The sequence below is a fragment of the Volvox carteri genome (assembly GCF_000143455.1).
Source record: "Volvox carteri f. nagariensis unplaced genomic scaffold VOLCAscaffold_50, whole genome shotgun sequence".
In the NCBI taxonomy this organism is placed as follows: Eukaryota; Viridiplantae; Chlorophyta; class Chlorophyceae; order Chlamydomonadales; family Volvocaceae; genus Volvox; species Volvox carteri.
In genome coordinates, this window is record NW_003307593.1 from 94,667 (window position 1) to 112,609 (window position 17,943).

At 55.3% G+C, this 17,943-nt stretch overlaps 3 protein-coding genes across 3 annotated transcripts in view; 1 reads left to right on the plus strand and 2 right to left on the minus strand.

Moving 5' to 3' along the window:
• VOLCADRAFT_96164 (uncharacterized protein) overlaps positions 1 to 6,647 on the minus strand; it is a gene marked incomplete at both ends in the record, with an annotated part of 12,600 nt that extends 5,953 nt beyond the window's left edge. The window contains 13 exons of the mRNA XM_002955277.1: positions 370 to 506; positions 1,416 to 1,538; positions 1,934 to 2,000; positions 2,128 to 2,284; positions 2,601 to 2,718; positions 2,953 to 3,027; positions 3,381 to 3,590; positions 4,097 to 4,237; positions 4,684 to 4,809; positions 5,175 to 5,295; positions 5,621 to 5,832; positions 6,271 to 6,303; positions 6,522 to 6,647. Of these exons, the coding sequence (XP_002955323.1) occupies positions 370 to 506; positions 1,416 to 1,538; positions 1,934 to 2,000; positions 2,128 to 2,284; positions 2,601 to 2,718; positions 2,953 to 3,027; positions 3,381 to 3,590; positions 4,097 to 4,237; positions 4,684 to 4,809; positions 5,175 to 5,295; positions 5,621 to 5,832; positions 6,271 to 6,303; positions 6,522 to 6,647 (1,646 nt within the window). The remainder of the gene's footprint in view (positions 1 to 369; positions 507 to 1,415; positions 1,539 to 1,933; positions 2,001 to 2,127; positions 2,285 to 2,600; positions 2,719 to 2,952; positions 3,028 to 3,380; positions 3,591 to 4,096; positions 4,238 to 4,683; positions 4,810 to 5,174; positions 5,296 to 5,620; positions 5,833 to 6,270; positions 6,304 to 6,521) is intronic.
• A 2,121-nt stretch (positions 6,648 to 8,768) lies between these two features.
• Positions 8,769 to 15,048, minus strand: VOLCADRAFT_106736 (uncharacterized protein; the record flags this gene model as incomplete). The annotated part of the gene is made up of 11 exons (XM_002955278.1): positions 14,846 to 15,048; positions 14,193 to 14,329; positions 13,579 to 13,722; positions 12,699 to 12,766; positions 12,252 to 12,420; positions 11,590 to 11,736; positions 11,104 to 11,211; positions 10,337 to 10,465; positions 9,719 to 9,820; positions 9,179 to 9,268; positions 8,769 to 9,008 (listed from the first exon to the last, which is right to left on the minus strand). The coding sequence occupies exons 1-11, from the start codon at positions 14,931 to 14,933 to the stop codon at positions 8,769 to 8,771; spliced, it is 1,422 nt and encodes a 473-aa protein (XP_002955324.1). The 5' UTR covers positions 14,934 to 15,048.
• Positions 15,049 to 15,172: 124 nt separating this feature from the next.
• On the plus strand, positions 15,173 to 17,562 carry VOLCADRAFT_76641 (uncharacterized protein). Its single transcript, XM_002955220.1, has 3 exons — positions 15,173 to 15,331; positions 15,413 to 15,726; positions 16,186 to 17,562. The coding sequence occupies exons 1-3, from the start codon at positions 15,253 to 15,255 to the stop codon at positions 16,342 to 16,344; spliced, it is 552 nt and encodes a 183-aa protein (XP_002955266.1). The 5' UTR covers positions 15,173 to 15,252; the 3' UTR covers positions 16,345 to 17,562.
• The last annotated feature ends 381 nt before the right edge of the window (positions 17,563 to 17,943 follow it).

Here is a 17,943-nt window from a genome sequence, read left to right on the forward strand (position 1 = left end):
CTGCTGCCAGCCACTGCTACATTACGTTCTCTACGTACGTTCTGGTCAGGTCAGGTAGTTAAAGAGGTGCGTTGTTGCGCGAGGGATCCCTTCTCGCTGGCAGCGCCACCACCGGAATACGGAGCGGATGGTCCTCAGTCGATAACCGCTACTGCTACTGCTGCTTCTCTGCCTGCCGCCGTTAGTTCGCCGACCTTTCTTTCTGCTTAGACTCAGTTGCTAAGGCTCAAATACGACCTTTCTCTCTTTCCCTTTCAAACAACACATACACACACACGCACGCACAAACACACACAAACACGTTCCCTTCACGTTCTCCTCCACTCCCCCGTCTTTCAGTCCCTTCCCCCCAACCCCCCCCTCCCTTACTTGGCCTGCAGCTTGCTCCGAACGTTCTTCTCCTCCTTCTGAGTGATCCTCAAGCACCTGGTTCGTACATTGGCTGCCCGGTGCCACTCGAGCTTCAGGGTCTTGTCCAGGATGAGCCCCAGGTCGTCAGCGGCGGACTGGGGGGGGGGGGGAAGGGGGATTTGGAGGGGAGAGGTTTGGAGGCAGTGTTTTTTTGGGTAATATATTACTTTTTTGGGAAGAAATGGGGTTCTGAGCCTGGAAGAAATGGAATCGTTGGTCAGTTGGTGTACTGGTTCATTACTTCGGCCATAAGTCGCCCCAAATGCCTTCTGCACATATAAAGCTGACCATTTGGAGCTTATACACTATATACATGGAGCTTATACACTATATATATGGAGCTTATACACTATATATATAACATTTGATAATATCACCATGAGACGGCCCGCTGTTGCATTCAACTTAGGTCAACGGGGCATTCGTTCATTCTTGACCAAAGCAAACGGCTCAGAAACTCCGCAGACGCAATGCCCCAAGCATTTAGAAGAAGAATTAGATAATACAGAAGACAGGATAGGCATGCCGCAGTTGCCGCTCTTGAAGTCAGTGAAGTAAGGCCTTTGAGGGGGGGGGTCTGGGGGGGGGCGCAGCCCCCCCCAGCGACTATACAAATAGGAATTGTAACCGCAAGAAACACACAGTTTATTACTCTAGGGGAGGGGGATGGAGGGGAGGGGGATGGAGGGGAGGGGGATGGACGGGAGGGGGATGGACGGGAGGGGGAGAAGAGAGTTATGCTAGACACCAGTCGGGGCTGAAAAGAGCGGCCACCGGCCATGGGAGGAGGATCCCGGGACCCCTCCCCGGGGGGGGGGGAAACCTTACAGATGACCTGAAGGAAAAACCATAACAAGTAACAAAAGTCGCGATAATGACGACGTAGTAATCAATCCAAAACGAAACAAACAAGCATACACTTACATGCACCCTCCCCTCCTCGGCTCGCCTCACCCTCCTCCCACCCACCCCTCCCCTCCCGTAAAGCCAACCAACCACCCCACCTGCGCCAGGTCGGCAATCTCCTCCTCCAGCTGTTGCTTGGCCTCAGACAAGGTGGCCAGTCGGTTGTCGTACGAAGGGGAGATCAGGTACTCCTCAGGCAGCCGCTCCAGGTCAAGAGCTGCCTAATTGGACATACATACGGAGGACAGGGGGAGCGGAGAGAAGAGGTCCAACACACGCAAACAGAGGGCCACCCAGGGTTTCACAAACACTTGACCACCAAAGTAATTAATAATAAGCGGGTTTTTCCTAGAGCAAAGTTAGAATCAGTAGCCTTATAGAAAGCAGTCCATGTACAAAATGAAAGAATCGACGGTGGCGGACGCCCCCCAAAAAGCACCAACTGCCAAACTCAACAGCAACCACGCAGTTCCTGGAAGGGGGGAGGGAAAAAGAGGGTTACGGCTGTTCGTCAAAACGAACGAACATTCGAAGAGTTCATGAGGAGGTCAGAGGACACACACTCTCAAGAGATCCCCCCCCCTCCGCCCCCAACCCCCCAACCCCCCAGCTCCACCTCGAGCAGCTCCTCAAACCTCTGCAGGTGTTCGCCGTCGTGGTGCTGAGCCAGGGGGTCAGCATACCTGGGGGAAAAGCGGGAGGTGAGGGGGGGGGGTGGGAGGAGGGAGGGAAAAGAAAAACACTAAGACACCCACCCGCCCACCCGCTGGCCGCAACCCCCCAACCGCCCAGGCCCGCCCCCGCCGGTACCTCTCCACCAGGTTGGCCGCATGCGGTCCTTCGTGGCAGCGAATGGCCTCCTCAATGAGGGGCAGGCGGGCAGAGGCCCGGTACAGCTGGTGCAGCTCCTGGAGGGAGATGCGGCGGGACTGCAGCTTGCGAGTCAACCGCTCCACGTCCGGAAGGCCTGGGGAACGGCGAAAAAAGGGGGGAAGGGGGTGTTACACAGGGCGGGATTATAAAAAGTGGGATTGCTAACCGATGACAATCATATGGGAGCACGAGATGCACACACGAGGTATAACGGCTACACTGACGTGTCGTACGTCGTACGACACGTAAAAGGTCGTAAAAAGGCTCAGTCCCCGCCGTCCTGAACAACGTTTATCCCAGAGAAGCCCATGTCATGTCCTGTCATGGGGGTCAGCCGCCTCACCCGAGCTAGCCAAACCCGACGCGGGGCCCCCGCCCCCCGCCCCCCGGAGGTTATTTCCCCGATCCACCTCTGAATTGTTGGTCCCGCAGTCTCTGCCGCATCTCAGCATCCCCTTTCATCGCCTCCACCGCGTCGTGGCGCTGGGCGATGGCGGCTAGTTCCACCAGCGGCTGCTTCAACCATGTCTGCAAGAGCACACACGTGGGGAAGAGGGGGAAAGGGGGAGGGGAAACCACATACACCACATACGCGTTAGGAGCGCAGGCGCGTGGTGATACGAGGTAACCCTTTGCGAACGAATCGGCGCGCAGATGTGGTTATGTATGTATGTATACATATACATGTGTATGTATATATGTATATGTCTGTATATATATGAAATTTAAATTGTAAACAGTAAACAGAGACCGCAAACGCACCTTGAGGCGCCGCTTCCCCATAGCTGTACGGCAACGGTTGAGCAGACCGTACAGACTGTACGTGGCGTTCGCGTCCTGTGGAGGACGAGGCGTCCAGGTGAGAGGGTACGTGGTACGTGGTGCGGGTGAGCGGTGGTCGGGCGAGCGGTGGCAGTAGGAGCCTTCATGATGATCAGGGACTGACGACTTGGGCGGAAGCGGAGGATAGCACAACACATCGTCATGCCATGCAGTTCATAACCGACTTTGGAGCAGCAAGGTTCCCAATTGACTGACGATACGCCTTGGCATACTAATCGGCTGTAGTTGGTAGTAGTTGGGTAGATCGGACTAATGCAGTCGGTGCTTGTGACTTTCAACTTTTGTATGTATTTCCATGTATGAATCCCTCTTCCCCTCCCCTCCCCTCCCCCCTCCCCCCCTCTCACCGTCCGAGTGGGCAACACGTTCAGCGCCCGCTGCGCAGTGGCGTCCAATCGCATGTAGCACCCGGAGTTGTACAAGGACAACACGTAACGGCCGCCGCTGCCGCTCTGACCGCACTCGGACATCACTTCCGCGTACGACAGTACAGCAGCAAGTGCCGAGCAGGCCGTACGCCGCTCCAACACGTCACCGTGCTGCTCGACCGCACCGCCCTGGTTTCGGAATTGCGACCGAAGCATAGCACGAAAGTTGCAGAAAAGTACAGCAACCAGTAACCACCAACTGCTCATTCACTTTTTTCTCATATTTCGGTGCCACAAAAGTGTAGTGAGCGTCAGCTAGAACGTGGGGATGGCTAGTACTGGTTCCGAGTACTAGCTGTCCAAACACCCACACCCGCTTTAGCGTGTGCCTGAACCCGGGTGCTGCCAGTGTTCCATGCCCCCCAGCCAGCCGCCACACAAACCTAGGGCGAGTGTATTAAATAACCGGTGATCAACCCTCTATATCTCTCCACAAGTACGCACACACATACACACACATACATACATACACACACACATGAGAGAGAAGAGTAAAAAACGGAGCATAAACGCGTACCATCCTTACCAGACAAGGTTCTGATATTTTCTTTTACACAGCCCCTTTACACATGTTGATTAACCCGCGAAATGAGGACCACGGTACGGAAGAGACACTCACTCCCAGCACCCTTCACCTTGATGACCTTGGCCAGATCCGCCTCCAGGTGTTTGGCGCTGAACAGTCCCGCGGGTCGCTCCGTCACCATGAGGCCCACACTCTCCAGCAGAGCAGTCAGACGAGACCGCTGACCCGCGTCAAGCAGGGGCAGGGAATCCTGGAGGTTGCGGATGGAACGGGGGACGGCTGGGGGTCGGGGTATCGTAGTGAAACAAACATGGAAATGGAGAAATGAAATGGAAATGAAAAGAGATAGGACATGACGCAAAGACCTTCTGACAATTTGTTGTCAATATGAATATGCGAACAACCCAAAGCATAAGGACACCAGGACAAAACCTAACTTTTACCCTTCCCTCCCTCCTTTCTCCCTCAGCTGCACTGTGTGCGGTCCACGACCTGCTTCGTCAGGCTTCCTTTCCCACGTTCCTAAGGTAACCCTTTCGCACGTTACTTATCCATTACATTACTGACCCATTTGCACCTCGTCCGCTTCCACACACCCGCACACACACACACACACACACACAGGCACACACACACACAACCTCTCTCTCGCACACACACACATACACACACGCGGGGCCACCCTCTTTCCCCCACCTTGTTGACGACCGCCTCCCTCGCCCCCAGCTGCACCAGCACCGCCTCCAGACCGCTCAGCTGGTCGTCCAGGACCATCTCACAGGCGCCCAGTCGGCAGCTGGCGGCGTCCACGTAGGCGACGCCCTGGGGGCGACGGAGGGAACCGGGAACAGGAGACGGAGAGGAGGGGGGGTGGGGGGGGGGGCTGGGGAAGTGAGGTGAGGTGGGGTGAGGTGACGCGGCAACAAAGTATATGTACAAAAGGCCAAGAATCCGAAAATCCTCTCCCACCTCTCTCCTGAAGCTGCCTCTGATTCCTTAACAATAGCATCGGCCCTTCAAAGGGCAAACGCGGGAAGAGGGCCACTTTTATGCTTGCGAGGAAATTTATGTTTAACACTGTTGGGGGGTCTCCGTAGGGCTTGGAGTGTATCTTTACCTCACTTAAGCCGCTGACCCAGCCCTACCGCCTCCCTGGCCCCTGGGGGCCCCCTTTTTCCCTTCCTTACCGCAGTGACTTGTCCCTCGTACACTGTGAAGGTGATCGCCGCCACCAGAGGCACCTCCGACATCTCCGCGCTGCGATAAAGCTCCTCGTCGAATGCAGACAGCTTGCCGGGGGTGGCAGACCTGAAGGGAAATACATAAGGATGTATTTGGCTATTCGGATAAGGGAAAGTGCGAGGAAAGCTGGGAGGGGAAGGTTTTTATGGATTGAAGAGTGGCGCGTCTTGGGAGCCCCAGCTGCTGTTGTCCAAAACATGTTAAAATTATCTAGAGGTTATGATTTATGGTTTTAGCTTCCCTGCTTAACATAGGACCAAGTCAACGCGGCGGTTGTGGCTCAATCTTTGACTGGGGCTCTACCAAGCTGGTCATGTACGACAAGAGAGTCATCTTACATAAGAGAGTTCTTGGGGGCTGGGGCCCCTGGACTTGTCTCTGGGCGGCGTACCTGACCAACTTCCATCCAGTGCCTACGGACTCGTACAGCTCCACAATATGTGCCGTACCGCCCAGCAGCAGCTCCCTCAGTATAGTCTCAAACATAGCTCGGTTCACATTAACGTACGGCAGGCCGCTATCGGCGCCGCGGACGACCGCCGTCGTGCGATAGAACTGCCGTGCAATTGTGTTGGCTGCGGGGCCGTGCACGGAGTAGTAACCCTGCAGATGGTTGGCGGGTAGGCGGTTAAGGTCATTGAAGAATGCGCGGGTGACTGAGGAGGAGGGGATAACGTTGGTAAGCCTGCGGCAATGTGACCCAAATCAAGCGCCAGGTTTTCCTGGCGCTTTTACATAAACAGTATGTTTATGTCGCACCTAAAAAGGAATGTCCCGCGGCAAATTTCAACGTATCCCGCGAGGGCGGTGGAGTGGAATGGTATATCGTAGGTGCCACGGTGGAAACAGCGTGCAGACGGTTGGTTGCGGCGGTGGTTGAAGCCCAAGGGTGAAAACGGTAGATCCAGGTAAGACTGCTAGCAGCACCTGGTAGGTGCACAGTTTTGACCGGTGCGCTCATGCTGCACACACACATACACACACGCCGGAAAAGCCCATCCTGCCTTCTGTAGGATTACATCATGCCCGACAATGGCGTACCTTTCTGTCGAAAAAACGAATGATGTGGGGATCCTGCGGGGTTTTGTTATCGTGGGGATGTTGCTGATGGCCGTCCAGGAGGCAAAAGCTATTGGGAAAGGATTGATAATAGAAAATAGGATCGCGTTCACACATCATGCAACAGGTACATTGTAAGTAAAGGGACTTGCATAGGGTCGTCGTCATGGCAGGAGTGGTTGGCATAATGCGCGCCGGGGGAAGGAAAATCCCCCAACAGTGCCCAGCCGCACCTCAGTTAGGGTCTTGTGAAAACCCATAAATGCCCGAAGCGACTTATCGTCGAGGTCCTTAGGTGCAACCTCAACGTTGGCATCCTCCTCATCCATTTCCGGTTCCTGTTGTGCCTTTGGCGGCATACTGGAAAACCCCAAGCTCTGCTATGCGTTTGCTAGGAATTAAATTATTTCGGGACGATGCACCTTTGGCGAAAAGTTCACGTCGTTGCGACAGTCTACAAGCCTTCTTTCATGCGTCAATCAGCAATCGCAATCGTCAAATCCTCGGTCAACGCGCATCGACAAGCAGGTACTGTCAAGAAATCGCTGCAAACTTGGTAGGAAAAGATGCGTACGACGTTAACATGTTTGGCGGGAGACTCGAAATCTTGGCACCTAAACCATGTAATCGTCACGTATTATGGTCCAAGCTGTAAACTGTAAGTTGGAAACGCGGCTATGGCAGGCAAAGCGCTGATGCTGATTTCGTGCCTCGTCCTTTTCACAGCAACGGTCAACTGTTGTAACCATATCTTTGTCATGACTTCTGCGAACTGCGGTTGTGCGCCGTGCCATAATCTCTTAGCCTTCAGTTGAAAACATAGCCAATTTATAACCGTCTACACAGAGTTGTTATGAATAAATGTTGCATTCATGATAGGCCGCCGTGCGGCTGCTTTGTGAGGTATACCGTCTGCAGAAAGGTACACCCGCACCCTCAGCCGTGCGTCTCTCAGTTAACGTACATCCCTGCTGCACGTTACTCTCGAAGTTACCCCAAGACTGATTGGGCACGGGATGGCAGTGCCCCCTTAAAAGTAGCCCTTCAGGACAGGATGCCACGCATTCCCGACGAGCTGCATGCGCCTTTTGCCCTTGTAGGCCACCCCCTCTAGGTGATGATGACCGTGCTCCGCCAAGGCCTCTTGCAGTGTCACCAGCTAGGAGTGGGCTAATGTAGCCCTTCCTTGTGGTCACGTGAAACCCCGAGTTGGACGAGTCCCTTTTTTACAATATAGTCCAAAGGGTGATTGGTGCAGAATCATAACCAACGCAGCTCTTGCACACATCGGCATCAGCCCAGCTCAGTTATTATAGCGCAGCGGCAGCACACAATCACAAGGCTTTATTCTATTTAGATGAAATTAAAGCATTTCAATTCACATACAAACATACATACATACAGCGAAGGAAGCTAAAATAAAGCGCAGGGTACACCCCAGTCTACCTGCACATAGCATCAGCCGGTGTACAGCGACGGACGTGACCGTACAGCAGCAAAATGCACGGCGCGCGGCGCAAAAGGCGCCATGAAGAGGTGAAAAGGTATGGGGAATGTATGACGCTGTTGTGCGCTCGCACAGAGTTTGGGGCGCGCAATAGTACAACAGCAATAAGAACAAGATTGAAAGTGTTAATGCTCGTGTTCTAAAATTCAAAAGTATCGCGATCTTGGCGCGTGACGAGGACAACTTCCTGTTTCGGCTCACCTTTCCCCATCAGAAAACCATCGAGAGCTCTTTTATGCACAAATACCAACGCAAGCGAAGCAAAACACCGCCGACGTATTGAGCTCGTCTCGCCCCATCCGGCATGCACACCTGACAAATCCATCCCACAACCGACGCCACACATCCGCTGCTCCACCCTGCGAACACCCATCCACACCCGTCCACGCGCCCCGCGCGCCATGGCTACCCGAAAAGATACCCAACCAAAAAAGCCCTCCTGCCGGGCCCTGCCGGCTTTGGACAGCCGCTCACTACTTCATGCATACTTCAACTTACACATCACACGCGTTCTTCTCACGTGCGTGGCCGTACCGGGATAGTCGTACACTCAGCCGTACGCTCACGCCGAAACTCCGCAGGGAATTCCGCGCAGACTTTATGGATCAATGGATTTGCTAATTCACCATGCGCGAGGAGTATTACCCTCGTCTTGCAACGCTTGAGGTCTTCATCTCCGTCCATACCTTTTTCCCCCTTTAACCTCTCCCGCCGGGTCTTACCTACGCCTCCCCCGCCCTTCACTCAGCTAAATCGTAAGCGGTGTGCTATAATGATAATCACACGGACATGTTGAAAGTCCCGTGAGTCACTCCCAGGCAAAAACTTTCTGGCACCTCGCTTACACACCTCTCACACAAAATAGCCTCGTCTGCACGTCACCGTCCTGCTGTAAGTCATCCCTCCGGCAAGGCCCTTAACTTTTGTACTTCTCCTGGTGCTCCCCAAAACACGCAGCACCGCGATATGCTGTTCACAGTCCGGACAAGCCTGGACCGTACCCTGCGGCGCCACTGCCGATGTTACCGCCGTACAACGATGCGGCTGGCAGCGCCCGCGTGCCCGACATGGCCACGGCTCCGCTTCCCATCCACGCCGCCACCTCGTCTGCCAGCGACTGCATCGAGTCGGTGACGGGACCTCCCACCTGGCCTCCGAACATGGCCGACATGCCCACCACTCCGCGAGACAGCTCCTCCAAGGGGACCGTGGCCTGACGGTGCAGAGCCGGGCGAGACAGGTGGGATTTAGTTTCGGATAAGAGTTGGGGTGAGAGGTGGGAGGGGTTTCGGATTGGGTGTGCGTGTGTCCTCTCCACACAGACCTGGACACAACCTGCGATCACGCAGTCCGCCGCCGCCCTCCCCCAGGCCCCGCACCCACCTGCTGCACCCCCAGCTGAGTGGCCACAGAAGCCAGGCGGCCCAGTGCCTCGCCAGTGCTCTCCACCGCCCCCGCAGCCAGCCGGGCAACCTGTATGTGGGGCGTGCGGGGGTATGTAGTGTATACGTGCATGTGCATGTCTATGTGTGCGTGGGGGGAAGAGGGAGAAGGGGGATTGCCTTGACATGAAAAAGACTTGCCAGGACGTTTTTGCGCTTTAGGGAAGTAGCTCCGCTTCTTCCCGTGTGTGTATATGTGCGTCTCTCTCCCTCTTCTCCCTCCCTTTTCAACCCTTCCCTCTCCCCTCGCTTCCTCCGCTCTCCTCCCCTGACCTATCCTCCATTATCTCCCCCTTCCTCGCGACCACACCCACACTCATTTTCATACTCCGTTCATTAACCAACCCCCTTCCCTCCCCCCCTCCCTCTCTTGCCCTGGCAGCAGCTTCAATCGTGTGTGGTTCGTCTTTCCCCCCTCCCTCCCTTCACCCCGGCCCCATTTCCCCTCCTCCGTTTCCCTCCTCTCCAGACGGACCCTCACCTCCGGTGGCAGGTCCACAATGGCCTGCTGCATGGGCCGCAGGTGGTCACCAGGCAGGGTGCGAACTGCCAGGTCCAGCACCTCCCCCACAGCAGAGGAGCCCTTCAGGACGGAACGAGGACCGGAACGAGGGGGAGGGGGAGTGCGGGAAGGACAACGGAGGGGAAGCAGGCTTTGGAAATGGACTTGGTTCGCAGCTAGGATGATAGGATTGCCCTGGTTGCTGAATGGATATGTTGAATGGTCTGAACACAGAGTGCGAAACAAAGCCACTGTGCAGCCAGCCGGGCAGTAAGCCAGCACTCTTCCTCCTCATGCAAGCATTGAAGTATTCATCCATCCACACCTTGTCTACCGTCTAGTTCTATTCCAGTGTATCTTCTTCAGCCAAACCTCCTTTCCTCGCTCCGCTCATTTCCCCACTCGGCACCCTGCGGCGACCCCCACCTAAACCCATCTGCACTTCCCGCAATCTCCGGAGCTCAAAGCTTCCGTTTGGCGGTCCGCGTTCACGTCCGCGTTCCAGCGAAAACTTCCCTTTTCCCAAACAACTCTTAGGCTCTCGAAAGCTTTCCTTTCACCCTTCTCACCCAGCTAACAACCCCCCTCCAACCTTACCTGCAGCAGCTGCACCAGGTTGTTGGTGTCGTCCATGTGGTCGTCTTTGAACCTGAGCAGCATGTTGCGAGACACCCCGTAGTAGGTGCGGATCAGCATGCGGGTCTCCTCCGGGGTGGGCAGGAACTCCTGAGGAGGTGGGGCGGGGCAGGAAAGGAGGGGCCAGAAGAGGGGAGGGGACAAGGAGGAGGCGGGGAGGGAGCAGTCCTGGGGATTAAACGACGGGGGTCATAAACCAAGCTTTTGATGTGACCCAGAGGAAGGGGCAGGGGAAGGAGAACGAGAAGGCGTCATGTGCAGAAATGCATAAAAAGCGTCATCAAGACCATCATCACCTGCCGATGTGCAAATTTGGGGAGGTGGAGGGTGAGGGTGGCGCAGCGGCAAGCTCAGAGGTAGGGGAGGAGGGGATTGGGGGAGTGGAGCGTGAGTGAGCAGGAGGCAAGGTTTGCCAAGAGGTGGAGCGGAAAATATGGATGCGGTGATGCCTGGTGTGAGGAGGAGGAGGTGGTGGAAGGTAAAGGACTTAGATCGCGTGAGAAGGACGCAAGGGACCCGATCCGACGCCAGACGCAACTGAAAGCTATATACGCGCCACCACCACCTTTCCTTGCGACACACGGCATGCACCCTTGAACTTCGCTTCCTCTACATCACAAACATCACACACATCACTACTATTACAAACCGTGCAAAAGACATCCAACCCCCCATCCACGCAAGCGCACTCACGCCCTCCTGCCCGGCCCCCGACCCCCACCACTCACATACTTCCCCTGCGCCGCATCCAGGTAGATGGGCGCCAACTGCTCCACCAGGGGCAGAACCTGCCGTACAATGGAGGGACTCAGGCCCTTGACCGTCTCGGTGATGTTCTGTCCGGGTTAGGAGCCAGGGGACCAGATGTGGGTTTAGGGTGGTGTGTGGAGGGGAATGGGGTGTTAAGGAAGGAATGGGGAGTTCTACGCAGAAACGGAGGTTAAACGATCCCCATCAGTTTACTGATGGAGATACTGCAGTAATACCAAAGGAGAAAGTGAAGCCGGCAGTGGGGAAAGGAAAGCAGAAGGCGGCGAGGAGGTGGGTAAACTGATCTTGGGCGACTGAGCTGGCTTCATCAGCTGGCTTTATCACCCACACAACCCCTCCCAGGTTCCTATCTTCTCTCTGCACCAGCTCCCACCCACCAGTGTCACCCAATACACCGGATACACCATACAGACATACATACACGCATGCGGCCCCTTCCTGACCTCCACGGTGCTCCGGATTGGTGACGCCGCAAGCTGATTGACCAGCGGCCCAATCACCCGGGCTGAGGGCACGATGAGGGGGGTCAGCAGGGGAATGACGTCCGAGGCGGGGCGGTTGTTGTACGACATCAACACGTTGCCGGAGCGCTGCGGAGCGGGGGGTGGAGGGCGGCCGCGAGGGCGGAGGGCGAGGTTGTTGCAGACGAAAACGGAGGACGGCCCCGACGAATTGAGCTAAACAAGAAAGTTTCGAGGCTTATTGGATGATAGAAACGGCAGACGGTTATATTGTAACGGTAAAATGCAAATGGTAAGGTGCCTGGGTGCTGAAATCGCGGGAGATCTGAAACACCGAGACAGGTCGCCGGGGTAAGAGAGCCCGTCGAGAGGGTTCAAGGGCCGGCGGGTTCAGAGCCCCCGAGGAAAAGCCAGGTCAGGAGGTGGACTTTCCCAACCTACCTACGGTGAACAGTAAATACACCAAAGACCTCCAGGAAGCCAATCCCAACCCCCAACTAGGGGCTGGACCTCATCTGGACCTCATCTGGACCGGCCATGTCGTCCGCCGACGATATTCCCTAACAACCTACACACCTGTGTATATATGAAATATGAATTATACATATAAAGATATATATACATATATACATATACACACACACCTGAACGGCATATCTCGCGGAAATGAGCAGGTGGATGAGGCCCCCCAGCGAGTGGCCCACTCCGTAGGTGGGCAGGGAGGTGGAGGGCAGGGAGGGAGCCAGGGCGCGAATGGCCCGGTCGAACTTGAACTGGGACTCGTCCGCGATACGGAGGTGGTCGAATGAGGTGCTACACGGGGGGACGAGCGGCAAGTGAGCGAGCGAGCGCGGTCTTCAAAACGTCCGAGGCAGTAAAGAACACATGAACCTTTTCAATATGTAGCATCAAGTCAGGGGGCCGGGAAGAAAAGCTGTCGAAGGGCAAAAATGAAAACAAAAACACTGGTGGGAGGAAGCTGGAGGGCGGCCAGGAGGCGTTCAGGAAGGGAACGAGCACGTACGAGCTGATGGTCGAGTACGGCATCATTCTCTCAGGTCGCCTGCAGCGCAGCATTATCTGTGCCGTACCTGTACGGCGTAGCGACCACCAGAATGTCGCGGTTGGCCAGTGCTTCCAGGAACAGGCGGTAAGTCATCTGCGGTCAGAAAGAAAGGAAGTCGCGAGGCGGAGGTTTACCACCCACCACCGCTACCATCCACATGTTGTAGTGGGATTTGCCAAGGATTTGCCAGGTTAACTGCGGCGACGGCGGCGGGACAGCTGCACTCCTGGTCGGCTGGACGCCACTGCAATCGACCTCCCTCATCCAACCATCATCAGACCATCAGCGTTGGCCGCATCACTTCTTACTCTCGTGTCCACGAGAGGTGTTCGCAATGCCTCTTCTTGTCGTAGTTAGAAATTGAACATGGATCCCGGAGACAAGGCAATCGCACTGCGGAGATTCCCCTCTCCGTATACGCAAGTTCAGGCACTACTGGTAACGCACACATCGATGCAACCGGAGGTTCCGGGATCGAGACCTGTCAGGGTCGAAAATCCTTCCGATGGTGGAAGGCAAGAGTGTCCCTAATCGATGGACGGTGGTGACCTGGGATAAAGTAGACCTGCGAGCTGACCAGGAATGGAGTTAAGCCGCCGTTGATCCGGCAGATTCCGTTGGATGCCGGTGGTGGGTGCTGAACCTGAGCGATCCACTGAGAAGTTGACTAGGGTGACTGGATGAGGGTGCCCCAAAATACCGGGGAAGACAGGGTTTCGCCGGGTAGCGGCCACGGGTGGAGATATACCCCCCTGTCCAACACAACACACAGTGCACCATCTGCATGGCAATCGACCAGCTGCCTGGCTGGTTGACTTGGCTCTGACGGCTCATAGTCCTAAACCCATCCGGATGAATCCGTCCATTAAATGCCATCCCCACCCCCCTACCAAATCCCTACCGACCTGCGGTGCCGCGCCCACAAAAGGGCCTCCGAGGAAATGCGCCACCGCAGCGGGCGGGCGGCCTGACGGCGGGAAAAGCACATAGCAGCCCTCCACCTCGCGCCAGTCGTTACGCTGGCCGGGCTGGGTGCTGTTGAAGGTGGTCTGGGGGCGATAGGAACGTATGGCATCAGGGCACAAAGAGGAGGAGGAGGATAACGATAAACAGAGCGGCAGCAGCAGCTGCAGCTCTAGATGGGATGGATCGTGGTAAGCGGGTTTGGAGGGCGCATGCGTAGACGCCGCCGCGCCTGCTAGTAAATTGCAGTGTGAAGGACTTTGTTCATGCTGTCGGGCGTGGTATTAGTATCAATGCCGCTAGCAGGGCTACATTCGTGGTCCATATCGTGAAATGGGACATTGAGGGCGAGGCGGCGTTAGAGAAGCAGCAGGATACGGTCGGTGTAGCAGTAGTTGAATATGCTGTCCAAATGGACGAGGCGGCCAACCCTCCTCGGCAGTGGAATGGTGCACTTGAGCTTTATCCAGAAGGTTCAAAGGATTGGACGAAACGATGGGGTGTGCTTGACAGCCTTCACATGTAGCTCCGGTATGCAAGCTTTTCCGCTCCGCACCTGTATCATGGACTCTATGTTTGAGAAGATTGAAGGAACTGTCCGAGGTAAGTTTGATGGCGTCGCGCCATTGATTGTGGAGCCGACTGGTTGATGGGTGGCCGACACACGCAGAGTGCGCCGAGCGACGCCGCGACCTGCGTATGAGGTACGTGTTGCAATAAGACACGACTAAATAACTGATCGCGGCATGATATCACATGCAAGTATTGCGCATGAAGATTGACAGAAAGCTTCGTGAAACCGCAAGATGGCGAAACACTTAACCAAAGTGCGTAACCCTGCAAAAAAACAAATGCTGGTGCTCATGTGGCACCTACGCACCCAATAACCGAGCCATTTTGGATTAAACGGCGACGCGTTGTAACCCATCTTGGGGATGCACCGTCAACTTTGGCCCACCAACAGTTTTCCACATTGACAGTAGAGAACCGAGTTAACCTGTAATCTGAACACAGGAATCCGTGCCAGAGACCTCCAGTTTTGCACTCCATGCATATAGCCTCTTCCCGGCAATACATTTCTAGAGCCCTCGCTTTCACAAATAACCGTCACGCCGTATGGTGATCCATGCGCATATTTAGCCCTCATAAAACAAGGGGAAAGGCACTCGACCCGCGCTTTAGCTGCAACTCTCGGTCCGAATGCCCCACCTGTTACGGCAGGAACTTTGGCGCGCCCATATGCTGCTCCAGCTGCCGCAGGACGGGCTGAAATGCCATGAAGAGAGGTAAGCGCCATGCCGAAACAGGAATCGAAGGAAGCGGACCGGACGAATTTGACACGTAGAAAGTAAGACTTTGACGTATCTAAAGCTGGCCAGTACTTGCAAGGTCGCAGATATTATCGAAGTCTTACAGCGTCTATGGAAGATTGCAGACCCATGGGAGGCAAGCCGGGCAATGTACGCGTACGACACTCTCGCTCCTGCTCACAAGAAAGCCAATGGCCTTCCTCGTCCTCATCATCGTGATAAAAAGGAGGTGCAGTTTTACTGCCTCTTGCTGTCACCTAGCTTCATTCGACTTGCAAGGCCTTTGGTGCCTCGGCGTTGGGAAGGATGACCTCTCTCCTTGTAAAGCCTTGCTCGTTGCTATGCAAGAAATCATCTTTCAGGACTCCAGTGCCTTTTTCCGTTGGTAAGAACCCTGTGGATATACTAATACGTGGCCGTCCGTGCTTGACCGTTCCCAAATACCTCCGCGCATGCCTTTTTGCAGGTGCACTGAACTTGCAGCGTACCAGTCACGTCCTAGGCCGTGGGCACAGGGTATGCCCAGGCCGGTCACGAACGCCCGTCCGCGCTAGCAGCGATGACGGCAAAGAAGTCGTGTACAACAAAGAGTTTGGATACTCACGCAAGGATGTCTTGATTATCACGTTTGGTCTTATCGCCCTGGGCTATGCTCTCTATTATGGGCTTCAGGCCATGGGCATGGAGGCAGGCTACGCGGGTAACTGGGTCCAGCTCATCATCTTCATGGGCATTTGCGTGGGCTGGATTTCCACCTATATCTACCGTGTTGCAACCAAGGTACGCGGCATAGGAGGCTGCAAGGGTGTATTAGCTTGGAATTGCTGGTCCATGGGACGTACGGTGTGCGTGATATGGTGGTGGTGACTAAGCTAGCAAGCAGCGCACTGTTCAATCACGCGCTTTGTACATGGCGCGAATTAAAAGGGCTGCTACAGACATCCCGTCATGGCCTTCATGGTTTTGTCTTGTGAGGAGTGAGGATGTGAGGGGATCCGTGCCTGTGGACGGCACCTAATCAGATTCCGAATGCTATGCTCTATGGTGCCTATCATTGTGTCACTTCGCCCATATGGGTTGCCATAAGGAGCTGGCTCTATATCCGGTATATAGCTAAATCCTTTTATTAAAGAATTAATATACATTCCCGAGCTTTGGTCTGGATCGGCCTGTTGTAGTCACTGTGTGCAATGCGCCCCTGATCATGTGCTCCCAACTGGGCGTGTAACACCGCTGCAGCAAATGACGTACGTTAAGCAGCTGGAGCAGTACGAGGAGGCGGTGATGCAGAAGCGTGTGGAGGAGATGACGGAGGCGGAGATGGCAGAGCTGGCGAATGAGGTGGAGGCGGACCGGCAGCGGCGGCGGGCAGGGCGAGCGGCACCAAAGTTGGAATGAGCGATGCGGCGGCGCATGCAGGAGGGCTGAAGCCATTTTGTGTTGCCGTGTCCAGCTCTGCGTCTTGTGTAATTATGGCTTAAAAAAATTGTGCTAGCTCCAAAGCACGCCATAGGAGATGTGTGCAGGCATGCGTGTGATGGCCCGCGGCAGGTGTATAGCCATTATCAGTTTTAAAGGAAATCGCGTTCGTTCACCCGACGGAAAACATGTAAATTTGTGAGAGTCGCCGAAATACGAATAGCTGAACTGGACTGGGTTCTCCAAGAGGCAACTCGAAATCTGAGTAAGACGAACCCGTTGCATGTAGCGGGGCGGTCATATTGCGTCTGATGTGGCTCCCGCAGGTGTGGTGTGATTTGGGTTGTCCTCGTAAAACGGCAGCGGGTTGTCACACGTGTACACGTGACAACACAGATGCGTGACACGTGACGTAACACCTGAAACGGCGGGAGATTGACGTCTTAGGGTGAATCTGATGCAGCAGCGGCCTTCACACGCACACGCCGTCGTCTGGGGCTAAATGTTTGGATGTGCAAGGCCGCCAGGAAATGTGCAGCACTGGACCAGTAGTTGGGCGATAGTACGTAATACTATCGATCAAAAGGGCCCCTGCCGACTTATGGGCGCTGGTTGAGTTGTTGATTTTAGGCTTGTTAAAAGGACGGGAAAATCTGGAGCCTCAGTATTCACCGCCTCAGTATTCATGGCCTTAAGTATTCGCGCGTGTGTACCTCCTCATATCTGATTCGGCACACCGTGATGGATGGATGGACCTGGACCTGCCGCCACATGGTGGACCAGCGGGCTCTGCTGCCGAGGTATCCTGACATCACAACGAGCAGCAACTAACTCCATCTGCGCGGGAAGGGAGCGGGCTGCCGGTGGGGGTGCTCGCCATGGTGGCGGGCTAGCTTAAGGGTTCCGATAACGCCGCGGCTCTACTTTATTTGTGCTGGGGCGCAATCGCAGGGTGGCTGCTGGACTCTGAAGCAGGTTAAGCTAGGGCTTATATGACGAGGAGTGTATGATGGTAATCACTCCCTATCGCAATAATGGATAGCACGAAGACTGTTGTTGATGCTGGTTAAGGAGAATGAATGATTGAGCAAACGACGTCGCAGCGGGCCCCCCGGGCCGGGTCCTTCGGGGTCATCAATATGCTGCGTCGTGCTGCGCGCACCCAATGGCTGCGCAGGTCAGCAAAAGTCCGAAAGGAACCTCCAAAGATACCGATTGCCAATCGAATGGCTAGCTAGCTGCATGTAGACCGCTGCCTCCGCCAGAATAACAAGCGCAACTCCATTCGCCCGTTGGGAAATAGTTCCCCATTGCCCACGCTTGTGCATTCCCGCCCCCTGCCGCTACCTGAGTCCAAGAGCTCCCGATAGAAGGCGGCGTCCGCCAGCGACGCGGCATGCAGGGGGGCATCACGTAGCCGGCCTTCGGTTGCCTCTCCCGTTGTCTCTTTGCCTCGGCAGTGTCGCGCATAGTATGGGAACGGGTTTTGGGGCGGGGCCCCAGCACGAAGCGCCCAGGAGGGCCCCGACCTGTAGGATTGTCCATGTCTGTGTGTGTGTGTGTGTTGGGGGGGGGAAA

Excerpts from the sequence above, each read along its gene's own strand:
- VOLCADRAFT_76641 (XM_002955220.1), top strand. The coding sequence starts at position 15,253 with ATGACCTCTCTCCTTGTAAAGCCTTGCTCGTTGCTATGCAAGAAATCA. Across the intron at positions 15,332-15,412 it reads TCCAGTGCCTTTTTCCGTTG|GTGCACTGAACTTGCAGCGT; the intron begins GTAAGAACCCTG and ends GCCTTTTTGCAG. Across the intron at positions 15,727-16,185 it reads TCTACCGTGTTGCAACCAAG|CAAATGACGTACGTTAAGCA; the intron begins GTACGCGGCATA and ends ACACCGCTGCAG.